Below are 22,107 nucleotides of genomic sequence, written 5' to 3'. Positions count from 1 at the left end.
GCGTCTTGGCCTCGGTCAGCCAGCTTTGCCTCAAGAATGTTCTGAGATTCAAAGGTGGTTGTTGACAAAAGGGTTTCGCAGTCAAGTAAGTGTGAGGAATGCTAGTTTTAAACAGCCTGCTTGACTGCAGAACGTCTCACAGCCTTTCTGCAAGAAAGAGGGTACAGTAAACAGTCCCCAAATTACTGAACTCTAGATGCCCTTATATTTTTGGACGGGTTGGGGGGGGCATCTTGTCGGACTACTTTCCTTTGGAGCACACTTGGGAAAGTGCTAGTTTGGTGTTTGCATGAACATTCAACCGGGCAGAGGTGAATGAGTTGACCAGAAGGACTGAACTGTTACACTAGTCACCTACTTGGACCGCAGCTGTATGACACGACAACACTGCTTGGTACGGTAAGCCGAAGAGATTTTTCCCTTATATTTGTTTAGGATTCTACATTCTGATTCAAAGGAGTTTCATTATTACGAGAGTAATCGAAGTATCAAAACAGAAACTGGATTTAAGGGGGACAGATCACATCAACGATCTTCACACCTTCAGAAATGCAGCTCCACAAAGAAAGGGGCATCTCTAATGGATTCACATAAAGCTCACCAACATGGCAAACCACTAGATGAGACACTGAAGGGGAACTTCACAACAGAGGGGGGAGGGAGTAGACTCACCTCCTGAATCCAAGGATCAGACATTACGACTAGTCTGATGTGATAAAATACGGATGACAGAGTCCTACCCGTGGGTATTCTTACCCCCCAAAATCTTGACACTGAATCTAATCAAGCCTTTACATCTAACTTCCACTTTAAAAGAAAATCTAGTGGATAGAGGGACAAGTTAAATGGCATCATGAATAAGCAGACAGATAAAACATATGGGGCATGGGATATTGTCTACAGGACAATTCATTCATTTTCTTCAACAAGCCAATGGCATACGACAAAACAAAAACAGACACAACAAAGACAAGGAGAGAGGGAAGTGCCCTAGGTTGTTACATCAAGGATACAGAACCACCAAATGGAATGGGCGATCCTCCTTTGGATACTGAGTCACACGAATTGACTTTAAAAAGGTACTTTTGAGACAATTGGGGAGATACAAATACGAACTGGGTATTAAATAACACTGAGAACTCAATGTTAATTCGTAAGGTGTGATGACATTGTGGTTAGGTAAGAAAATGCCCAACTTTGAGGAGATACATACTGACATAATGTAGAGGTGAAATGATAAGAAGTCTCAGCTCTGCTTTAAAACACTTCAAGCAACAAGAATAAAAGGCAGAGATGAAGCGAGTGCCGCAAGCTCTTGATAACTGAAGGGTCAAGGTGATGGACAGACGTGTGTTACTAGTCTTTCTAATTTTGAGATGTTTGAAAATTTTCACAATAAAAAATTTTTTTAATTCAGGTCATCTCTAGAGATAGTTGAGGTCTTAAAAGATTTAGCATTCCATTGACATTTTATAATATTTATCAACTGTAAAGGAGTAAGTAATCAATAAAGATGCCAATATTTCTTAAAGCTATTTATTAGTAATTCAGTATGTTTAAAAACATGAGACTTAGGCACAGTTTATAAAGAAAACTTTAAAGCTATGGTAAACATTTTAAGAGACATAACTGTGTATGTGAACGTTAACTAAACAGAAGGCTCTGAAAAAAATCTTTTCCTTTTATTTGAAAAAAAAAAGAAAAAGAAAAAAAATAATGAACAACATGGGGAAGTTCCCAATGATCTATTAGGATTATGGAACTGTTCTTTAAGCAAGCTGAAATAATATTAACATTTTAAACTTAGTAAGGTGTGTCACATTCACATCTTCATTTATTTTATTAAAAGACTCTCAGATACCCTGAAATATAAATCTCAGTGTAATTCTCTTAGGTACTGAAGTTACATAGAGGAGTAAGTTCCAGAAACATCAGCATCCTTTATTGTATTACAAATAAGTCAAATATATACTTGCTTTAACATATGAACTACTTTAGATTAGATGTTTTAATGACTGGATAAATTTGAGATGCGTTCTAAATTTAAAGCAGAAAGTCAGAAGAGTAACGTTGCATAGCATAAATATAAAACCACAGACCATTCTTTTTCCTCGCTTAATCTCCTGAAGTACAGTTTTAATATCAAAATCTCCAAATTCTGCTCTTGATGTTGTTGTGAGCTGGACTGTGCCAGAAGAAAATAACTAGGAAAGAAAAATGCAGGAATATTTAATGTTCAGAACCCTTGTGAGAAAAAGATTAAACAATGGAATAACAAATGTGTTCTACAACTTCAGTATCCTGAGAAAGAGAACTTTTCTTTAAAAATCAAGTATCAACTCCAGTATTTTTAACACATTCACATGTCTGATTAAAATATAATCCAAAATAAGGACAACAGGGGCGCCTGGGTGGTGCAGTTGGTTAAGCTTCCGGCTCTTGGTTTCAGCTCAGGCCATGATCTCCGGGTCATGGGATCGAGCCCTGTGTGGGGCTCCGCACTGCGTGGGGAGTCTGCTTTTCTCCCTGTCTCTCTGCCCCTTCGCGTGCATGTGTTTTCTCTTTCTCTCTCTCTCTAATAAATAAATCCTTAATTTAAAAAAAGGAAAATAAATCAAAACTAATGTTGCCAGTGTGGACCCAAGATTAAATATTTCATTCAACGATGCAGATTTCAACAGTGTTACCCAGTCGTCTCCATTGTTTTATGTTTCCACAAAGTTTTAAAAAATAGTTTAAACTGGCAAATTTCAGCCACAGACGTAGATCAGAATTACCTGGGGATATTTTTTTTAGACTAGACAGTTCTGGGATATACTCCAGGGGTGTGTATTTTGGAAAAAGCTCCCCAGGCAAATCTGATACACATCTCTGGCCAAGAACTCCGGATATAATAAATTCAATTTAAAAAACCTAACCATAAATGGGATGAATAACTGAATACAATCAAATTCAAAAATGTTTATGTATCCTGTAAGTCAGACCCGGATCTAAGGACGCAAAAATCAAGCACAGTTCCTCTCTTTAAGGAATTAAAAGTCTGTTACGGGAGAGGCTCATAAGTGACGGCAGGGGGACAATCACACAGACACGACCTGGGCTACAGGGGAGGCCAAATGTGTATCTTCCATCACAAGTTTATAAAGCGCAAAGGTGTACAGTCACAAAATAGTTAACTGTCATTATCTAGAATATGGGAACTATAATTAGGACTCCTTTAGATCTTACTAAATCATAAAGTCTTTATTTTTAAAATCCTAAGGTCTAAGAGGATATGGAACTACAGGATATACTATTCCTAATTCTATACCACTTACGCTGGAGAGAAAAGTGCCCTATTTGGTTACTAGCTAAAAGCCTTTCCAAAAAACCTGGGTTTAAAAGCACATGAAAAGAACCATGCTTACCATGCACTTATAATGTGCAGCTGCCTTCTTGGCATTAAATATATGCAGCTTTCCTCTTGCTTCGTTTTCTTCCTCTCCTACATGACAAAATCCACATTTAGGCCTGGTGTCACTAGGGCTGCTTCTATGTGGAGACCTATCTCTCTGCAAATGCAAAAGAAAAAAAAAAAGAAAAAACTTAAAAATATATTATCAGTACCTTCAAGCTTCGTTAACATTTCAAATGATGAGCTTTACCTATACACACGGTTTAGTGAAATACTTGTGGTACAACAAAAAGAATCCCACGTTTTTCTACTTACGTAGGAACTACTTTCCATTTCATCTGTTCCATGGGAGGATGTGGACCTGGTATCTTCCGACAGCCCTTTAAAATTAGTTTTTCGTGGCCTTCCTTTGCGACTTTTCTTTTTACTTTTAGGTGATGAGGGCTCCAATTCATGTTCGTTAAAACTTTCTTCTAAGTCAGCTGCTCAAAAATGAACAAAAACTTGACACGGACTCATCTTAAAATGAACATTTGTTCATGGGTCCTTAGAATATGCATTTCTCCTCAGAATGAAATCCCCTCCAGAGATGAAGGGAAATTGTCTGTGGTATGCTCGCTAGAGCAACCTTAATGTTTCACATAAATGTAACAAAAATTGAATATAAAAACATAGCTTTATTATAATCACTGTCATTATTCCTTTTGAGTTTATAATTCTATAAAAATGAGTTTTGGAATCTTGACTGTGCACATAAGTCAGTAAACATTTTCAGACTCTAATAAGTCAATTCTCAGAACTAGCACTTATACTGTTGGGTTTTTTGTTTTTTTTTTTTACCATAGGTTTCAAAGCGTTTTCCCTCACACTGTTGGTGAAATCAGAACACTTAAAGAAAATAAACTTACTCTAACTTGGAAAACTAAATGAAAATAAAGCAGGTGTATCTGTGCTGTCCGGTATAGTAGCCGTGAGCAAATGGTGGCTTTTTACAATTTCTGTTGCTTATAATTAAACAAAACCAAACCCTCAGTTTCTCACTCACACTAACCACACTTCAAGTGCTTATTACTGGTCACATGAGGCAAGCTGCGCCTATACCAGACATCACAGATAGAGAATGTTTCTATCATCACAAATATAGTTCTATCAGACATCGCAGTTCTAGCATAGCTCCTTGAACTGTCATAAAAATCAGATGATCATATTCAATGAGCAAGTCTTGTACAAATGAACTAACTACTGATCAAGTAATTAAATGGTAAGTATAAAAGGCATTTCTAACATAAATGGTTAAAAAAAAGCTGTGTTGCAAGTTAGTTGTATACTTTAAGAGATTAAACAAAATGTATGCAGAAATTTTACACTACATTTCCCAACAATTTGAAAAGAATTTCTACCATTAACGGAAGGGTGTTTCATTCACTATAAACATTTACTGAGGCCCTACTGTACGTAAGACAATGTATTTAGTGTAAAAAAGTATAAAAACCAAACATTCACTTGTCTTTTAGGGTCCAACTAAAAGTTTTAGGCACAGTTCTAATGCTTCCATTGTTTTTTTCTTTTAACATAAGTCTTCGATTCCAGGGACTAATTTTTCAATGAGAAAGCATATCAACTTCGAATCATAGATGCTAATATATTTCCTAATAAATACTACAATGGTTTTAAATTTTTTTATTGTTTTAGAAATAAAAGCATAGTCATTATGACAAGAAAAGGGTAATTTAATTACTGTATCTGAATACATAAAACTCGAAACAAAAGCATCAGACTGTTTGTGAAACAGTTAATAAAAATTTATATCAATGCCACTTCACATAACTGCAGTAGGGTTTGAAGGAGGAAAAAAGGGGAAAAGGTAGAAGTGGACAGCATTTTATAGGCAACAAGGCAAATTTATATGGCTAATTCCCTGTGAAGACAGAGAAGTCAAAAATACCTTCTGATCTTAACATTATAGCAAATTTCCTATCAGAACACATCACAGACTTCAAACATTCAAACTGACAGCTTCTAAGAAACAGAATTTCATTAGGACTGTCAGAATTACTTGCAGTTGCCCCCAATTTAAAAGTTCTTTAAAATAAAAAATCATAAGCAAATGTTTCAATCATTCTGATGCATGTTATACCGTACATGTGATACACATAATATTGTTACAATGAAAACAAATAATCACTAACACTGTAACACTGCATTCTTAAACACCGTTAAAGAAATTACTTAACTGATTCCATTATCAGACCAACATGACTAGTTTTCCAAATGGCCTTCTTTTTTTGGTCCTAAATATGGAACAATTCGGTGTAAAATTTTAGGGGACTTTAAAAGCAATAGTAAAAATCGTAAAAGACTGACAAATTTAATTATATTAAAATTTCAAACTTACATAGCAAAGACAGTGTTAAAATTAAAAGGCAAACAAACGAGAAAAACCTGCTGTAATTGTGAAAAAGGATCACTATCCTTACCATATAAGCTCCTAAGAGATTAACACCCCAACTGAAAAAATGGACCAAACATATGATCAAATAATTCACAGAAAGTAAGTAGTTAAACATAGTTCTATAGGAAATTTGACTTCTCTGGACTCAAAGTGTAAATTAAGTGATATGTCATTTTCACCTATCAAAATAGCAGACTTATAAAAAGTAAGAATAAACAAAAAATGAGTTAGAAATAAAAATCTAGAAGAAGCCCCACAGAAATACTGAGCTACACCATGCCTCTGGACAAACAGGATCAACATCAGAATGTCAGCTCTCACTAACCTAATTAATGCAACTCTGATAAAATGGTTGATCCCACTGTTTTCTCAAAGAGTAAATATATTATACACAAGAACTTTTTTTTTGAAATCTCAAAATATACTATAAAGAAACAGCAGTTAAAATCTTGGCACAGGAAGAGACCTATATCAGCAAGAGAGAAAGCAAGGTTGAAAATAGATCCATAAGCATATGGGAATTCAGAGTATAATGGTAGCATTTCAGATGCGTGGGGAGAAGACACGATGGCATAATTGGCTATCCACTTTTTAAACACTGACACTCCTTTCCTTACACCATATGAGAAAAATCTTATCATAAAATAACCAACTATAAATATAACAAAGAAGAAAATGGAGGAGAGTATTTTTTATAATCTTGGGTCAAGTCACCTAAGAAGTCATAAAGGAAAGGACTGAGATCTGACTCAACATTAGAAACCTTTGCATGGGGGCACCTGGGTGGCTCAGGTGGTTGGGTGGCTGTCTCTTACTTTGGGGTCGAGTCATGATCTCACGGTCCTGGGATGGGGCCCCGCATGGGGCTTTGCACTCAGCAGGGAGTCTGCTTCAGGCTCCCTTTGCCCACCCCCCCTCACCTGCGTGCACGTGCTCGCTCTCTCTCTCTCTCTCTCAAATAAATAATAGATCTGTAAACCAAACCAAACCAAACCAAACAAACAAACAAACCTTTGCATGGCACAAGGCACCGTAACAGAAATAGAAGACAAATGATAAACTGGGAAATCATTCCCATTTAGTGACGGGGAATTAATACCCCTATTACAGAAATCACTCACTCACAAATCTATTTCAAAAGGAAAAACCCAGAGAGAAAAATGCACAAAGGACAGAAACTGGCAATTCACAGAAAAAATATAAATGACTGAAAAAAAAAAAAAAACTTGAACAGTAAGGCCAACCTTACTAGTGATAAGAGAAATGGAAATTAAATGAGATAACAGGATTTGCAAAAATTAAGGACTGATAAGGTCCAGCACAGAGGCAGGAAATACACTGTTGGTGGGAACCTAACCCATCTGGGTGTGAAAGTCCTTTCCCCAAAGTTAAAATGCAAACCCCTTTTTAAAACTTTATCCTATAGAATCACTCGTATAGGTAAGTAAACATATATGTACAAGGAAGATCAATGCAGTCTCGTTTGTTTTAGTGAAACAAATAGATATAAATGATTTTATTTGACAGAGAAATTCTTAAATACGCTATGGTTCTATTTATTCTATGGGGAAAAGAATGAAGTCAACTGATAGGAAAAAAGACAAAATTGCTTCAATGGAATAAAAGCAAAAAGAATGCGGTCAATCTGGAACCACCAACAGGGAAGGAGGTCTGTGATAAATCACAGAATTAAAAAAGCAAGTAGCATCATAGTATGTACATCAACTATGATGCCACCGTATTTATCAGTAAGTGTGCGCAGACACTAGCTACACAGGTTTGTATGGCTCAGTCACCCAACTGACTACCAATTACTCCTCAAGAAAGTGACTTCAGGGCAAGGCCAGGGCTCACTGATCTGCTTTAATTTAGTATTATTGTACTATTTTCATATGAAACAATGGAAAATGAACTACTTCCATAACTGAAAGAACTTCCATCATCCAAGGCACTGAAAGGAGGGTAAACTCCTCCACCGCTGATGGGAGCACAAGCCAGCACAACCTTCCAGAAAGTGACACGGCGACAGACCTCAGGAACCTTAAGAAGACTCAACCCTTCAACCTAGTGACTGGACTTTGGGAAATTTACCCTAAAAAAAAAAAAATCACTGAAAATGCACATGGAAAAAGGAGCATGAGGCCAGTCACAGCGCTTTTGTTTAAATTTTTCACGGTTACAACAGGTCCACCCCCATTTCAAAAGTGTGAAAATGTTTTAACATTAAATGTTGTTTCCTTCTTCAGTAATAATTATAAAGGAACTCTGCATAAAAAAGGTAAAAATCTCCCTTTCCACCTTCTAATTCTGCCGGCTCGGCACTCCCAGTGGCGCCGTGGCTTTCTGGCCTCCCCTCCCCTCCTCTCTCCCTCAAGTAACCCCCCCGACTGCTTTTCTTCTCAACCTCAAGGGTTGAGAGCCTGGTTTTGGATCCTGGAACTGCCAGAGCCACCTCACAGGGCCCAAGAATGAACCGGATGAGTCCGCCCGTGTAAAGAAGGGAGTTCAAGAACAGCGCCTGGCCGGTGAGACCCTCTCCGTATCTGTTAGCTACTGTTTTCCCTGTGTGTGCAAATGGGCTTTTTAAAAGGAGACACGAACAAATGGCATCCTAAGTATCCTATTCTGCATCTTGCCCTTTTCTGTGTAATCTCTAAATTGGAAAGAGCCCAAATCTAAGAGCTCACATTTCAGCTTCTGGAGTTCTGACTGTGCCACATGTGCTCCGCAAATTATACACGCGATCGTGCTGGAGCCTCACCACCTGCCCCGCGAGGTTCTATCCGCCACCGTCCAGATCCCTCATTTTTACAGATAAGGAAAAGTTTGGGAAAGGTCTGATAACTTTAGCCAGGGTCACAAAGCTGGGAAGTGGCAGAGCTGGGACAAATCTATGCCAGTGAGTTCCGACATGCTTCTAAAGTGGTAATATCCACTGTCACAGAAGTACACCATTTCAGGTGCTCCGGAAGTTAGAAAGAGGACGGCTTCACATCTGCTTGTGTCTGCAGAGCAAGGCTCGGGAAGGGTACTTAGGAAACAGCCAGCAGTGGTTGCGTTTAGCAAAGGAATCTGGGAACAGATAGAAGCGGAGGGATGGAAGGAAAGCTCGCGAACAGTGGATACTCCTGGCATATTGCTGGCTCCTGTACAACGTTCATATACCTTTTCAAACAAATGAGAGCAATAAACCCCCAAAACCTTACCCTTGTGTTCACAGCTTCAACTCCAACAAACCCAGGCTGGTAAGGGAGGTGACAAAACAAGGCTGTGCTCCTTCCTGGGCCACCAAGCATTCCCATCCACTTGCTGTGAGTACAGCTCCTAAACATCTCTGTCACCTCCAAAAGGCCAGGCTCCTGTCTGTTACCCTTCTGACTGTCACTAGGAGGCACAGCAGTGACCAACTGACCAGGGCCCCAACTCTCCTCCTCCTAGTACCGTCCAGCCCGACCTGTTCCTTTACCAATTCTCTTCTTCCTAATCAGTATTTTTCCCGTCTTCTCACCTCCTGGTTTTAGCTCCATTGCCTTTCCTCCCCAAAGTCTCACATCAGGTAGAAAGGACCCCTGGATAGAAAGTCTGAAGACAGGCACCTTCCAGGTCTTAAAACTTGGTAAAGCTAGTTAATGCCCACGAGGTGAAGTCTCCTGGTGTATCAAAGGGAACTAATGCTCACATCTTCCTGAAAAGGATGCCTTAAGAAAATGTGAAAAATGCTTTGTAAACTAGAAAATTCTATTCAGATGTTAGTTATTATTCTTCTCATACCTTGTGTAGCCTGTAAGCTCTTTGTCAAAGGGCTTATTTTCTAAATTGCCCAATGAGCCCACACCCAGGAGGCACTCAATAAATGTGTGGTGAAATTATTTTGAAAACAAAAGCAAACTGACGAGCATTAAGGCTGGGGGGCAAGCGTCACCACCTCTGCTTTGCATCTATAGGGCTGCGACCACAGGAGGCCTGGAGGTCACTTGCCCTGCCTTCACCCATGGAAACACGATGTGCTTTTGCTCGGCTTCAACTCTGCTTTCTGCTTTGTTGGTAAAGTTGGGAGATAAATGATTTTATGCATATCCATATACAGATGCATATATAAACACATAACATACATCAAAAATAGTAAATCTTAATTAAGTGTGCTAAAATGAAATAGGTCTGGAACTTCAGTCCCAATTATCCAGAGGAAGTAGGTGAGGGGTGCAGATGAAACAAGACTGGCCACGAGCTGATGACTGCTAAAGCCAGGTGATGGGGCTTTTTCTCAAACATACTCTTGTGTACGTCTGAAACTTCTGATAACGAGCTTGTGAAGCGTGCTAAGTGAAAGATAAGCATCAAGAGTGCCTAGCACAGCACTCTGCACGGGGGTAGTCAACAAAGCTGGTGAATCGAAGAAAAAATAGGGAGTCCGTTCTAGCAGAGGGCACAATGTGAATACATCACTAACATTTTCCAAGTTAAATCCCAAATACAGTGTAAATTCTATCACCTCCCAAGGAAGAGCGTGTGCACGTAGTACTTACTGAGCCCTTGACGATGTCCCCGGAACACTGCTAAGGCCCTTACACAAGCTATTTCATTTAATCCTTACGACAGTTCTTCCAGGTAGGGTTTTTTTTTTTTTTTTCAATTTTACAAATGCAGTATCTAAGGCTCCAAGAGATACTAAATCACTTGCCCAAGACCATGTGACTAGTAAGTAGCAGAGCTAAGATTCAAATATAGATCTGATTTCAGAGCCCATATTCAACCAGTGTACAAAATTGCCTTTCTAGTACTTCCTAAATCTATTCAATGTTACAAAACCTAAAAGGTTTTAAAGACTTTGGTATCATAGTAGAACCTCCCTAAACTTCCATTTGATACAAGTAATGAAGACTGGAAGGTGCAGCACATTCCAGAGAAAACAAACGAAAAGAAAATACTAAGGGAATATTCAAGTAGGCAAAGGCTTCGAATCTACATGGATAACAACACACAATATATTTCTAATGTAACTATGATGACTCTAGTTCTTGAAACACAAATTGAGTTAAATGATTTGACAATATAAACAGTTCCAAACTGGAGGCACCTGGGTGGCTCAGTAGATTGATTGGGCCTCTGCCTTCAGCTCAGGTCATGATCCCAGGGTCCGGGGTGAAAGCCTTGCATCAGGCTCTCTGCTCGGCGGGGAGCCTGCTCCCCCCCCCCCCACCTTGCCTGCCTCTCTGCCTGCTTGTGATCTCTATGTCAAATAAATAAAATCTGTAAAAAAAAAAAAATTGTAAAAAAAATAAAATCTGTAAAAAAAAATTTCCAAACTGTCCATTAAAGATGAGCTCTTCCAAGGTTAGGCACAAAAGAGTCCCTTACATTGTCTTTTTTTTTTTTTTAAAGATTTTATTTATTTATTTGACCACAAGTAGGCAGAGAGGCAGGCAGAGAGAGAGAGGGAAGCAGGCTCCCTGCTGAGCAGAGAGCCCGAAGCAGGACTCGATCCCAGGACCCTGAGATCATGACCTGAGCCGAAGGCAGCGGCTTAACCCACTGAGCCACCCAGGCGCCCCCCTTACATTGTCTTTTATGGCCACTGCAAGTAATTATAGCACTTACCACTAAGCTATTTTTTAATTTGATATTTTTATTATTTATTTATTTGACAGAGATCACAAGGAGGGAGAGAGGCAGGCCGAGAGAGAGAGGAGGAAGCAGGCTCCCCGTTGAGCAGAGAGCCCGATGCGGGACTCGATTCCAGGATCCTGGGATCATGACTCAAGCTGAAGGCAGAGGTTTTAACCCACTGAGCCACCCAGGCGCCCCACCACTAAGCTATTTTTAAGTAATTTCAAACTTATAAAAATTGACAGAAACAATTCCTTTATACCCTTCACCCAAATGTTAACAACTTACCACATCAGCTTTATCATTCATATACTACTTTCTGAGGGTTTAAGATACAAGCATGATACCCCTTTACCTCTAAGTACTTTCATGTGTCACCACTGTATTTTAATCAGCTCGTCACATATCTGTCACTAAATGATGTCCCCCCAAAAAACCCCAAACCCTGTTTTATTAATTCATCTTGTGTACTAACATCCAGTACAAGAGCAATCACAGGCGACAGAAAGGTCACCCCAAAATAAGTGATGCATTACATACCATGCTTTGTTTCAAGCCAAAGGAAAGAGATCACAGATTTCTCTTGAGTGTCCATCCTGAGCACAACATTCTGTACTGGGTAGTTCAACAAAAATAATAAGCCACAAGTTTGGCTACTTACGATGTCAAGAACCCAAACTGAGCTGAGGTTCTGTTTGTGATCACGACTTTAACAATCTACACATTCTTGCTGCAAGGAACTAACACTCAGCCTCTACTCTGCTTCCTATCTCACCACAGATGACTTTGCTCCATGTAAATTATTAAACAGAAAAGCTTTAACCCCTTAATGAAAAGGGTTTTAGAAGAACCACAAGAGGTAATCACAGTTCCTTGTAGGTACTCAAATGTTTACTGATGACGAGCTGTCATGTTTAACTACTTCTACAATTCAGAAACTAGCAGCAGTTACAAGCTAGAACTACATGCTATTGCTAATGTTTGACATTTTTGAAATACCACTTTAGAATTTAGTTCTGGCTTTTCCTGTCCAATTTTAATGTATAAATTCTTATTCTTTTAGAGATTTTATTTATTTGACAGAAAGAGAACACGTTGGGGGAAGGGGCAGAAGGAGAAGCAGACTCCCCACTGAGCAGGGTGCCTAATGTGGGGATGTGGGGAGGGATGCGGGGCTCAATCCCAGGACCCTGGGATCATGACCTGAGCAGAAGGCAGATGCCCAACAGAGCCACCCAGGTGCCCCAATGTATAAATTCCTGTTAAGACTAGGAGGGTACTACACAGTTTTTTAAGTACTCAATGACCACATGTGGTTAGTGGCTACCATACTGGACAGTGCAAATAGAGAACACGTCCACTGACACCGTAAGTTCTACTAGACAGCCTTGCTGAACCATTAGTTCTGTAGCCCCTTGTAAAAGCCCTGCGCCTGACATCCACGACATTCAGCTAAAGCACTGCTTCTCAAACTTTAACGTGCACACGAACCACCTGGGATCTCGTCAAAGTGGCGATGCTTATTTTGTAGGTCAGGGGTGGGGCTTCAGATTAGGCGTTTCTAACCAACTCCCAGATGATGCCAATTTTGCTGGTCACTGACTATGCTACCTTCCTCCCTTCCATTCTACCCCCGCTTCAGATTTTCTGTAGTGCACAGCCTACAGCTCTTTTCTCCTTCCTAGCCCCCGCTGCATCCTGGGTGACTTCAACAGCCTATGGGACAATCCTAGCAAGTTCCGTGACCTTCAGTGGTGTTCTCCATCAACTACCCAATTCCGATAATCACACCCAGACACCTTCACAATCACCTAAAAATGGTTCTAACCTCTGAAATCACTATAAATCACACACACTTTGGGACCACAAAATGATTGCTTTCCCGAGTACTTTCATTCTCATTGACCTTCAACCTTACCAGGACACCCAATCTATTAACTCCTTCCTATTTCTTTTTTTCCTGCCTTCACTTCCCTCAGATTTTTGCCTTGCAGATATCCTAAATTCCCTTTGACCATTACTTCTTTGTTGAACCCACTTGGCAAAATCCCAATTCTGATCCAACCAACTAACCCCTCTCTCTGTGCTACACAACGGATCCTGAAGTGCTGAAGGAAGTCACACAACCTGAGGGTATCACTATGTCAATTAATGGTTAACAACCTTAACTGAGCCCTCTATCCACTCGGGAAACTTCTCTAGGCAAACTTCCTCTCCCAGTCTTCACAACTGTTCTTTCAAACTTTCTCCTCCCGCCTTTGATTTCCAACCCTCAGGCCTCACCCTACATTTTCCCTCACAGAGACAACAGACCAGTTAGGAACCATCCCCCCTCTTCCCGCTCTCCTATTACAAAGGAAATGTTCTCCTATCACAGGGCAATTCTTCTGTTCAAGCACTGAGTCTCCCTCCTTCCCAGACCTTCAATCTCTTCTCGCCTATCACAGCCTCTCTCATAAGCATTTACATATCAACTAATCCGTTGCCCTCCAAGAAAACAGCCAACTCGGTGAAAGAAGCTAACTGGAAAAGGCTACGTAGGGTATGACTCCCACTATATGACCTTCTGGAAAAGGCAAAACTGTGGAGACAGTAAAGAGAATCTCAAATTTAGTATTTCAAAACACAGTTCATATTACATCAAACTCATATGAACAGACTGAATCACAGAGGATTTATCATTTTAAGTATTAGCAAACTAGATGACTGAGCCGAAGGCAAATGACCAGGAGATATGGCCACAGGTATCAATTCCTCTCTGTTGCACAAACTACCATCCTGAAACACAATCCTAGAAACCCCAACCATAAATTAGAATCATAAAGTAGATTTCCTATTGGAGCCCCCTGTTTTCCTACTAGAACAATGGTTTCCTAGTAGAACAATGAAATAGCCGGAAATCTGTTTCTAACAAAGCCCTCAATATCAAGCAAATTAAAGCTAGATAAAAGTGATAAAAGCCAAAAGTCAATAAATACAAACCCTGAAGTGTCTTTAAATTGTAAAATTATGCTTCAAGTTCTACAATGTGAGTGTAAACACATTGTTCATACATCAATACGGCATGAGGTCCCATAGTGCTACGAAAGTATACACTGAACCCAAAATTCAAAACAATTATATCATGAATTTGAACTGTAGGAACCTGCCAGTTACATTAAAAAACAATCATCCTGAAAAGTATTAATTTAGATCTTTCTCGGTAAGTTTCTCAAAGCAAAAAGGTGATCAAAATTCTTTTACTTTACGCAGCCTGCAGTGACTTGTCCCTACCACTAGATGGTACTATCAGCTTCAGAAAGCTAGAGAATAGAAGGGAAGCTGGCTCCACTAAACATGGTTGCCGCACTCAACTCTCCTGCCCCAGAGCAGCCTGTACTTGGGTTCCTTCAGGGCCTTAGCTCTTAACCCTTGCTTTACCATACACATCTGGTCACCACAATCTTAAAGAGAATCAAACCCATTGTTAAAATCTGAAGTAATGAAAGGTGGGCAAGCTTCCTCTTAACCTTTGAACAAGGTCTTCGACTGAATTCTAAAACTGAACGAGGAAAAAAAAAAAACCAAGGGAAACAGTGTAAAGGTTTCTCAGTAGTACTTTATCACCTCTAAAATGTTCTGGTCTTACTATTTATCCAATCTGTTTACATTAAAGACAAGTTTTTTTAAGTCTACACTACACTAAGTACTGGAACTAATCTAGAGTCCCAAAGTGGAGGTTATAGCCACGATCTAAGATATCAAACAAAGAGGGTGACAAACTCTTAATAGGCTAATACGAATAATTAGGTAAACCCCAACATGGGAAACCACTTCCTAAATCGGCAGGTTCAAACCCTCCTAATTCTAAGCAACATGTTCTCAGAGGCTACCAAAAACCAAAGATCTCTAATTTAACTGGAAGGGTAGAACAATCTCAGATTAAATCTAAGCCTTTCTATATAGCTAGTGAAAATATCAAAACCGTATGTTTACAAAGGCGTGAACCAAGTCAGAGTTCAATTTAAGAACTTTTCATCCCTTCCAAAGACCAAGGACAACTTGGCTAACTATTTATAAACACCCCAATGTTGTTTTATATAAGTTTAAGGAGAAATAAACTATAAAGTCATTTTAAAAGTTAACATACTTTAAGATTGATCACTTCTTATGAACATGTCTGTATTTTCAAAAAAAGTACAATGTGTACAACTGTACAAAAGTACAAAAAAGTAAATGTTAAAAATTTAACAGTAAGCCTGGTGATCACAAAATGTACCAGTAACTCTAGCTCATCCGACAGTAGTTAAGGATCCCTATTATTACCTTTACAATCTACTAACACTTACATGAGCACAGAAATCCAAAATCACTAGCATCCTTTTTTTTCCTAAAGATAAAATATATCTCAACATACTCCTTACAAGAACTTCAGGGGTAAATATTTTCTCAAAAATCCATATCTCTTTCACTATGCACTTGTTTATCCTAACACTTTTGTTAATTCTTTGAAATGTATTCACTATTGAGATACACCTTATGGTAAAAATTAGTATAGTAGAATTCACTCAAATCTCTTCCTGATGTTGAAAAGTGGCTGCACAACGTACCTTCAGCATTATGTGCAGTTTTCTTGTGTTTCCGGCAATAAACCCTATTAAAAAAAAAAAAATGAAGAAGTCAAAAATTACCAAGCCAAAAAACTAAACTCTTTTTCAGATTAAAAAAATGAGTACACTTCACCCCATTCACAAGCTGGATTCCAAAAATCTTATTAAACATCCTATGCCATGGGTCTAACCATTCAACTCATTACCAGAAACACCCTTTACAATGATAATGAAATGTTTTGAAATGGGAAAAAAACTTTTACAAAAGCCTAAAGAAAGTAGGACTGCTAAAACAAAACAAAACAAAACAAAACACACACACAAAAAAACAACTGAAAGAGAAGTTAAATAATTACATGTAAATTCCTTGTGAAGGTTTCTCCCGTATTTGAGCTTTATCATGCAGCGCACAGTGGTAGTGGTATGTCCTGTGACATGTTTTCACATCACAACCAATTGTGGCTCCAGGACAATGGCACAAAGAGCACATCTACAGCAAAACAATAATAATGATTATTAGTGTGCGATTCTGCTAAGGCCATGATGGCAGGTTAGAGGCATATCAATCTCTGTCAAGGAAAACAAACTGGTTATTGAAAAGTTTTGTAACTAATAATGCAATTTTTCTTGTTTTCTTGCCTAGAAATAATCTGAATAAAATTCAACTAAGGGTACTTTCTCCCCCAAGATTGAATGCTGACAAAATTAATGGAATATTATTAATGTCTACTGTTTCACTGTGGTCAAGAGAAAATTTGAAATGTTGTGAATCAGGACTGTAATCTGTATGTCACTTAGACCTTTTCACAATCCAGATTTTCCTGGAAATGGGTAACTGTGGAAAATGTCTCATACCAGAAAAAATTTTTCCTTCACATTTCTCCTTAATGAAAATCTTTGGGGGAAAAAAACCCTCACATATTATTGGGGAACTTGGTAAAATCAATTTCAAGTGAACGAAGAAGGATAAAAAATTAAGTAGATATTTAAATATCTCAAGCTCTAAAAATATTTTGTGATATCAAATTGATTGTGAAAATACACTCATCTATTTTAATTTAATCTATGTTACTTACCTCGTGTTATGAATTCAGGCAGATAGAAGAACAGACTCTTTAAACATATTTTAATGTAATTTACCTTTTGACTTTATTAGATAATTCCTATTGTTTAACTAGCTCATGCTCTCAATTTACGAAAAAGCTCTTTTTAAAAAAAGCACATAACAATGACTGTTAGTGGTTTTGATTAACGTATCATTGTACACGGTACTGAGTGGACTTTTAATGAGCTATTCTCCTGAGCTATAAATGCCATGCCAAAATAAATTCACTGTAAGGCAAATCTTAAAAACCGTTTCTTGGTTGCTAGATACCTCATTCGGAACTGTTCTCCTTCCTCTATTAATTTTAATATAAAGAACACTCACCACCCTAACTTGTGGATTACTTGGCCCCTAAGCAATTTGGGTACACTGGAAAGCTAATATAAATTCCTTACACTTCTCTAAGCAAGTCAAACACTCAACCCCTCATTCAAACTGTCATTTAAGAAATACTGAGTCAGAAACATTCTCAATACAGGTACATTCCAGAAAACATGAGGGCTAGTGCCATTATTAATATTAGAGAAACACTCCCATTTCCTTAAATACAGAAACTTCAGAGTATTACTTAAAAAGAAATACTGTGCCAAATTATCAAGCAGGAAAAGCTGTTAAACACTTTTGGGGAGCTTGTAAATTCGTGAGAAGGTGCAGCATTTGTACTACAGCTTAATTATGAAGTTTTATCATTTTAGCAAATTATATCTTTCATCAAAAAACACACATTACAGACATTTTGGAAAACACGAAGGCAAAAGAAAATTAAAACAAACAAACAACAACAAACTAACTCCTGCTTACCAGAGATACACTTAGAGTATGTTACAATGTTTACATGCAAGTATTTGTCTATGTAATTCTGTACATACTATTTTACAACCTTTTTTTTTTTTAAATCTAAACAGGTTGAACATTACTCCACCTCATTAAGAACTCTACTGTAAATAGTTCATCTTGAAATTTCATCAAAAATGGGTTTGCACAGGTACATTTTGAAGAAACGATTATGAATTCAATTAGCGAGCAAAAATGAAAGGAGGGGAGGGACTGTTAAAAATACTGCACTTGGCTCGACGTTGGCAAAAGTACAGTGACATGGGCACTCTCGTATCCTGCTGGGAATCACTATACTCTGCATAGCAGCTTTTGCCATATATATCAGAAAGCTTTTAAAAAGTTCTTATTTCCTGATCCACTAACTTTACTTCTATTAATCTAGTCTAAAAAAATTAGATTCAAATGATTTATATACGTATCATCTTCACTGCAGAATTATTTGCAATAGTCCAAAATGTAAAACCACTCATGGAAAACAACTGAGAAATCTTTGAATTATAGCACATCCATAGGCAGAAAGTCTATAGCCACGCTCCAAAGAAAACTTAAGGGCATGGGAAAATGTTTATGTATGAAGAATAAAGCAGGATACAAAACTCTGTTAATTATGATCACAGTTGGGTTTATAATAAATTCTTTGGGGGCACCTGGGTGCTCATTTGTTAAGCGTCTGCCTTTGGCTCAGGTCATGATCCCAGGGTCCTGGGATTGAGCCCTGCATCAGGCTCCCTGCTCAGCGCAAGCCTGCTTCTCCCTCTACCACTCCCCCTGCTAGTGTTCCCTCCCTCGCTGGGTCTCTCTCTGTCAAATAAATAAATAAAAATCTTTTAAAAAAATTTTTTAAAACCCCACAAATTCTTTGAAAATGGGAGGAAGCAAATACAGCAAAATGCTGAGGGACTGTCAGTAGGTGGCTGGTTATCTTTACAATTTCCCGTATTTTCTGATGTTTTTTTCCTACAATGGGCAAAAATACTTTCACATGTAAAAAATTATTCTTGGGAGAATACACTAGCCAATGCTTTTAATACCCATCTGTCAGTTTGTTGAGAATAAGAAGGAAACCAAATGTCCAAAATATATCAAAATTTGTCTTTGCTGGTTCTCAGTTTAAATCTGCCCAAAGTATCACAAGTTAACTACAGTAATTTAGGACAGATACAATTTCTAAGTGAGAAGAAGCTCATTCTCACTTTTGTCAGTTCCTCAAGGAAGAAAGGAAGAAGATGTTCCATTAAAAATGGTTTCCAAGAGTGGAAAATTCTCTTTAAGGTTAGCAGTAGGAATTTTTCTCAATTAGAATTTACTGGATCTATTTTAAGCAGCATTCGTATATAAGCTGAAATACCCACTTGTACATGAAATTCTGGCAAGATGCTAACCAAATAGCAAAAAGTACCCATAAGAAAACAAAATATACAATTTAAACATCATTGTGTGCCTATGAACACAAAATGGAGACACAACTGTTACCTTGAAGTGTACTACGCTATACACCCTAACCCCTAAATAATTCTTTCATCTCTAAACTCCAGTGGGACTTAAGATATAGTATTCATTTTTGGCTCTTAGCATTTTACTTCCTTGCGTGGCTAATTATATTTGTAAATGTATAGATTTTATCCATCAATTGTTTCTAGATTGAGTTTTCTGGAACACTGCCACTGTGCTTTTACAAAGTAGTGCTCAGTAAATGTGTTGATTTTAAGCTTCCTGTTACTGAAGATTTTAGTATCTCCCAGCATATTTTTTCCCATATATGTTTCTAATGCCTACAGATTTCACAGAATAATCTTTAAACATGCCTACAAATTTAAACAGTCTGATCTAGATTTTGGAAAGGTACAATTGAGAAGAACAGTCCAGTAGAAGGGGCATAGAATGCACAGAAGTGAGACTATTTGGGAGGCACAGATTAGCCCTGTCAGATATAAGGTTGAGAATCAAAAGAGAGAAAAAGAAAAATTAAAGAAGTTGGGAAACCAGATAGGTTTCTGGTACACCTAAAAAAAAATTATGGGAGATAAAACAAAGATGACTTCTCTTGAAATAGAGTCACAGGATCATGGGGTCTCCAAAATGGCAAGGCAGCAGTGTGCTGGACCCAGGCAATGTCATACCATATTTCTCTCTCTCTTTTTTAAAAGATTTTATTTATTTGACAGAGAGAGAGAGGGATCACAAGTAGGCAGAGAGGCAGGCAGAGAGAGAGGGGGAAGCAGGCTCCCTGCTGAGCAGAGAGCCCCATGTGGGGCTCGATCCCAAGACCCTGGGATCATGACCCAAGCCGAAGGCAGAGGCTTAACCCCCTGAGCCACCCAGGCGCCCCTACATAAAACATTTGCCCTCAAATTTGTCACAGTCCCTACTGGGCTCCTAGCAGAAGGACTGTGAGCTACCATTTCATATCAAGTTTACACTACCCATGACTCTTGCAAATGTGGGAAAATGAAAGTTAACCTGACAGGATCATGGTGAACTAACTGTGGACCTCTTCCCCCTGCAAAAATGTCTGTCCCACACAGCAAATACTCTGCTGAGGGCTGATTTCCTGCCCCCAACAGAAGTATAAATGTCAACCTGATTTCAAGCTCTTTAAGTAGAGGTGAACATTTGTTGATAATGATTTTTCTTTCATTTTCCCTCCTCTCTTCAGTTTGCTACCTAGTAGACCTAGCAAGCCTCAAAACTCGATCACCTCTTCTGAAATAGGGAGCCTGGGAAGGGGGGGGGGAGGCCCCATCCTACTGCAGATGTTTGCACGTAATCTTTACAGTATGGTCAGAAGCTATACTAACTTTAAAAATTTTTTGCTAAAAGTTATATATATATATTCAGGCTATATGGCACAATATTTTAAAAATTAGTGAAATGCAAGTTAGTACCCTTTAACCAACATGTCTGCACCCTCCCTGCCTGTGGTAAGCACTATTCTAAAAGCTGTGAAGCTATCTGACGCTAATGTCAAGCTGTACCCAACAAGCTGAGTCTCAAGGGGCTGACCCACAGATTAAAGAGGAACTAAGTCACACCCGAGAGCCGACAACGGGAACCGAAAGGACGATGACTTAGCTGAAGTCCTGCGGGAGCCAGAGACTGGCATGTACCTGCTCCTCAGTCAGCTGAGCCAGGCCAGGGCTGAGATTCAGTCTGTAACAGGAAGAAGTCCTACGGAATAAAAGGAGAAATACTGCTTTCTCCATAGCTATGGGTAAACCATAGGGAAAACTCATCCAAGGGCACAGAGAGACACAAAGTGAAACTAAAATGAGATTCCCAACTTCTAGGCTGGGCAGAAAGGGGTGGCTTTCGGGGGGAAAAGCTAGAGTCTGATGGCTAACCAGAGTCACAGGGAAGCGAGGGACAAAGGGCTTGCTAAGACAGCTGTGCCCAGCTTAACTGCTGCGTATAGACCATGTGTATCAGGGACTGATCACCACCGTACAGATATAAATACTCACGGCCAAGTAGTTACTACTCTTGACATCTGCTCCTAAGAAAGGGCTATAAACCTACGAGAACGCAGAAGAGGTTCCAAAATGAGACCTGTAGGCAAAGAAAACATCCCAAGAGCACTTGGGTCAGTTCACCTTACACCGGTGTCTGCTGTTTTCAGTAACAGATAATTACTACCTCCAGTAAAAACATGGGACAAGGCAGTTGGGGTAAGTTTTCCAAGCTGCCTAAAAAATGCTCCTAAACTCCAGGGTCACTGCTTTAAGTAAAGCAATGGAATCCCTCGCCTATCCAGTATGGTTAGAAAGTTCAGTGACCTCTGAATTATCTGGTTAAGTGACAGCTGTCTGATTTACTGGTTATAAATTCCTAAAAAGAAGCGCCTGGTGGCTCAGTTAGTTGAGCGACCAACCCTTGATTTTGGCTCAGGTCATGATCTCAGGGTCATGGGATCGAGCCCTGCACCAGGCTCCACACTCAAAGCAGAGTCCGCTTGAGATTCTCTCCCTCTGCTCTCCTCACTCCTCCTTCTGCTCTCTCTCTCTCTGTCTCTCTCTAAAAATGGATAAATAAATCTTAAGAAAAATTCCTATGGGGTGCCTGGGTGGCTCGGGCAGTTAAGCGTCTGCCTTTGGCTCAAGTCCTGATCTCGGGGTCCTAGGATCGA

At 39.0% G+C, this 22,107-nt stretch overlaps 1 protein-coding gene across 4 annotated transcripts in view; it reads right to left on the bottom strand.

Annotated features, from left to right (window-relative positions):
- PHF6 (PHD finger protein 6) overlaps positions 1 to 22,107 on the bottom strand; it is a 46,711-nt gene that overhangs the window by 11,958 nt on the left and 12,646 nt on the right. For all 4 annotated transcript variants that reach the window (XM_059157150.1, XM_059157152.1, XM_059157153.1 and 1 more), the window contains 5 exons: positions 16,399 to 16,532; positions 16,043 to 16,086; positions 3,710 to 3,876; positions 3,408 to 3,551; positions 2,100 to 2,204 (listed from right to left, as the gene is read on the bottom strand). In XM_059157150.1, the coding sequence (XP_059013133.1) occupies positions 2,100 to 2,204; positions 3,408 to 3,551; positions 3,710 to 3,876; positions 16,043 to 16,086; positions 16,399 to 16,532 (594 nt within the window). The remainder of the gene's footprint in view (positions 1 to 2,099; positions 2,205 to 3,407; positions 3,552 to 3,709; positions 3,877 to 16,042; positions 16,087 to 16,398; positions 16,533 to 22,107) is intronic.

The sequence above is a fragment of the Mustela lutreola genome, chromosome X (assembly GCF_030435805.1).
Source record: "Mustela lutreola isolate mMusLut2 chromosome X, mMusLut2.pri, whole genome shotgun sequence".
Taxonomy (NCBI): Eukaryota; Metazoa; Chordata; class Mammalia; order Carnivora; family Mustelidae; genus Mustela; species Mustela lutreola.
This window is presented reverse-complemented; position numbering and strand designations above follow the sequence as displayed.